Consider the following 1,786-nt stretch of genomic DNA (forward strand, 5'->3'; position numbering starts at 1 on the left):
CAACTGCTCAGTCTAGGAGTCCTGAGAACTTGAAGAAGCTTGGCCAATTAAACTATTTCATGTTATTTTCTTAACTTTAAAAATTTGCATTTTGTTCTTCTTTGTTTGTGCAGAGACAACATGTTATTGAGCAAGAACTAGCAAAAGTGCAGGAGGAGATCCCATAGTATAAGAAAAGTGTCAGGATGCAGAAGATGCAAAGTTGCTAGTTCTGAAAGAGCTAGATAGCACTAAGAGACTTATAGAAGAGTTGAAACTCAACCTAGAGAGAGCACAAACGGAAGAGCAACAAGAAAGACATAATTTAGAACCTTCTAAGCTCAGGGTGTAAGAGATGTAGCGGGGGATTGCTGTTGACGCTAGTATTGCAGCCAAAGCACAGAGTGGAAGTAGAGGATGAGGAGCAGCACAAGTGCTACTCTTACGTCGAAAGTTTTTCCACCTTTCCTTTCATTCTCTTATATATAACCTCCATTTTGAATCATTAACTTCCAACTCTCACCAAGTCAATTTGAGGAACTTGATTCCTACTTAATTTTCTCTTAACACTTTATAAGGCAGCTCTATATTCTGGATTATCTCCCTGTTTCCATAAGTTTCTCATTTTCAATAAATTGCTGGTCTAATTTGCTATCATTGTCATCATGGATTACTAGGCCAGTCAGTTGCTTATAGAGAAAATTTGGCTACTTTCGATGTAAAGAGAAAAAGATAAGTATCTTTGTTGACTACAGAAGTGTTGTTCACATGGCAAGGAGTTATGGGCCTTACTTTGATCCTGAATATGAGACTTTAAGTATCAGAATAAATCCTCCAAGGGTGTCTGTGGATAATGCGAGTAGTAAGGATTGCACTCTAGTGAAGGTTGACAGTATCAACAAGCCTGGAATACTGCTGGAAGTGGTGCAGATCCTGACAGACCTTGATTTTGTAATTACCAAAGCCTACATATCCTCTAATGATGGTTGGTTCATGGATGTTTTTCATATTACCGATCAACATGGCAATAAGGTTACAGACAACAATACTATTGGTCATATAGAAAAGGCTCTAGGATCAGAAGGTTACACATCAGGCATATTGAAACTAGGCCAGGTAAAAAGGTAGGAGAGAGCTCTGTGGGTGATTACACCACAACTGAGCTGATAGGTAGGGATCGTCCAGGTCTTTTATTAGAAATTTCTATTGTTCTAGCCAATCTTCATTTTAATGTCACTGCTGCTGAGGTTTGGAATCATAATAGGCGCATAGCATGTGTCCTTTATATCAATGATAATTGTTCATCCCTTGATGAGGATGAAGAATCTAGATTGTGTGTCATGGAAGAGCAACTCAATAATATTCTTCGTGGACGTGAGGATGATGAGAGTGGGACTCATGCTACTTTCTCAGTTGGTAGTACTCATATTGTGTTTTTTACCCTTATTGACTGTTAGATCATTATCTATCCAAGAGATTAACACATAAAACAAGATTATATTATACTAGTAAATTATGAATTTTGTACTCTTGAAGTGTAATTAAAAAACAAATTAGCATCCACGGCAAAGAACTAATTAGTCCAAATCACAATATTTGTTAAGGCAAACTGATAAAAACTAGTTCTAAAACTTTTTCCATATTCAAGAAAATATATATACTAGGATCTCTAGAGAAATATATAGATCATTAATTGCCTACATATACAATATTTCTCTTTGTTGAAAGTTTCTGTTTCATCTTTACATTATGTCTGCATTACTTGATATGAAGTTGCTAGTTCTTGTTTTGGCGATTCTTGGAATAT

The 1,786-nt window shown here is 36.2% G+C and overlaps 1 protein-coding gene across 1 annotated transcript; it reads left to right on the plus strand.

Moving 5' to 3' along the window:
* Positions 1-747: 747 nt before the first annotated feature.
* LOC124890532 (ACT domain-containing protein ACR3-like) lies at positions 748-1,395 on the plus strand (the record flags this gene model as incomplete). Its single annotated transcript, XM_047402354.1, has 2 exons — positions 748-1,075; positions 1,195-1,395. Coding segments are annotated over exons 1-2 (529 nt in total), but the record flags the coding sequence as incomplete, so codon positions are not given.
* Positions 1,396-1,786: the final 391 nt, after the last annotated feature.

This window comes from Capsicum annuum, unplaced genomic scaffold (assembly GCF_002878395.1).
Source record: "Capsicum annuum cultivar UCD-10X-F1 unplaced genomic scaffold, UCD10Xv1.1 ctg19552, whole genome shotgun sequence".
Taxonomy (NCBI): domain Eukaryota; kingdom Viridiplantae; phylum Streptophyta; class Magnoliopsida; order Solanales; family Solanaceae; genus Capsicum; species Capsicum annuum.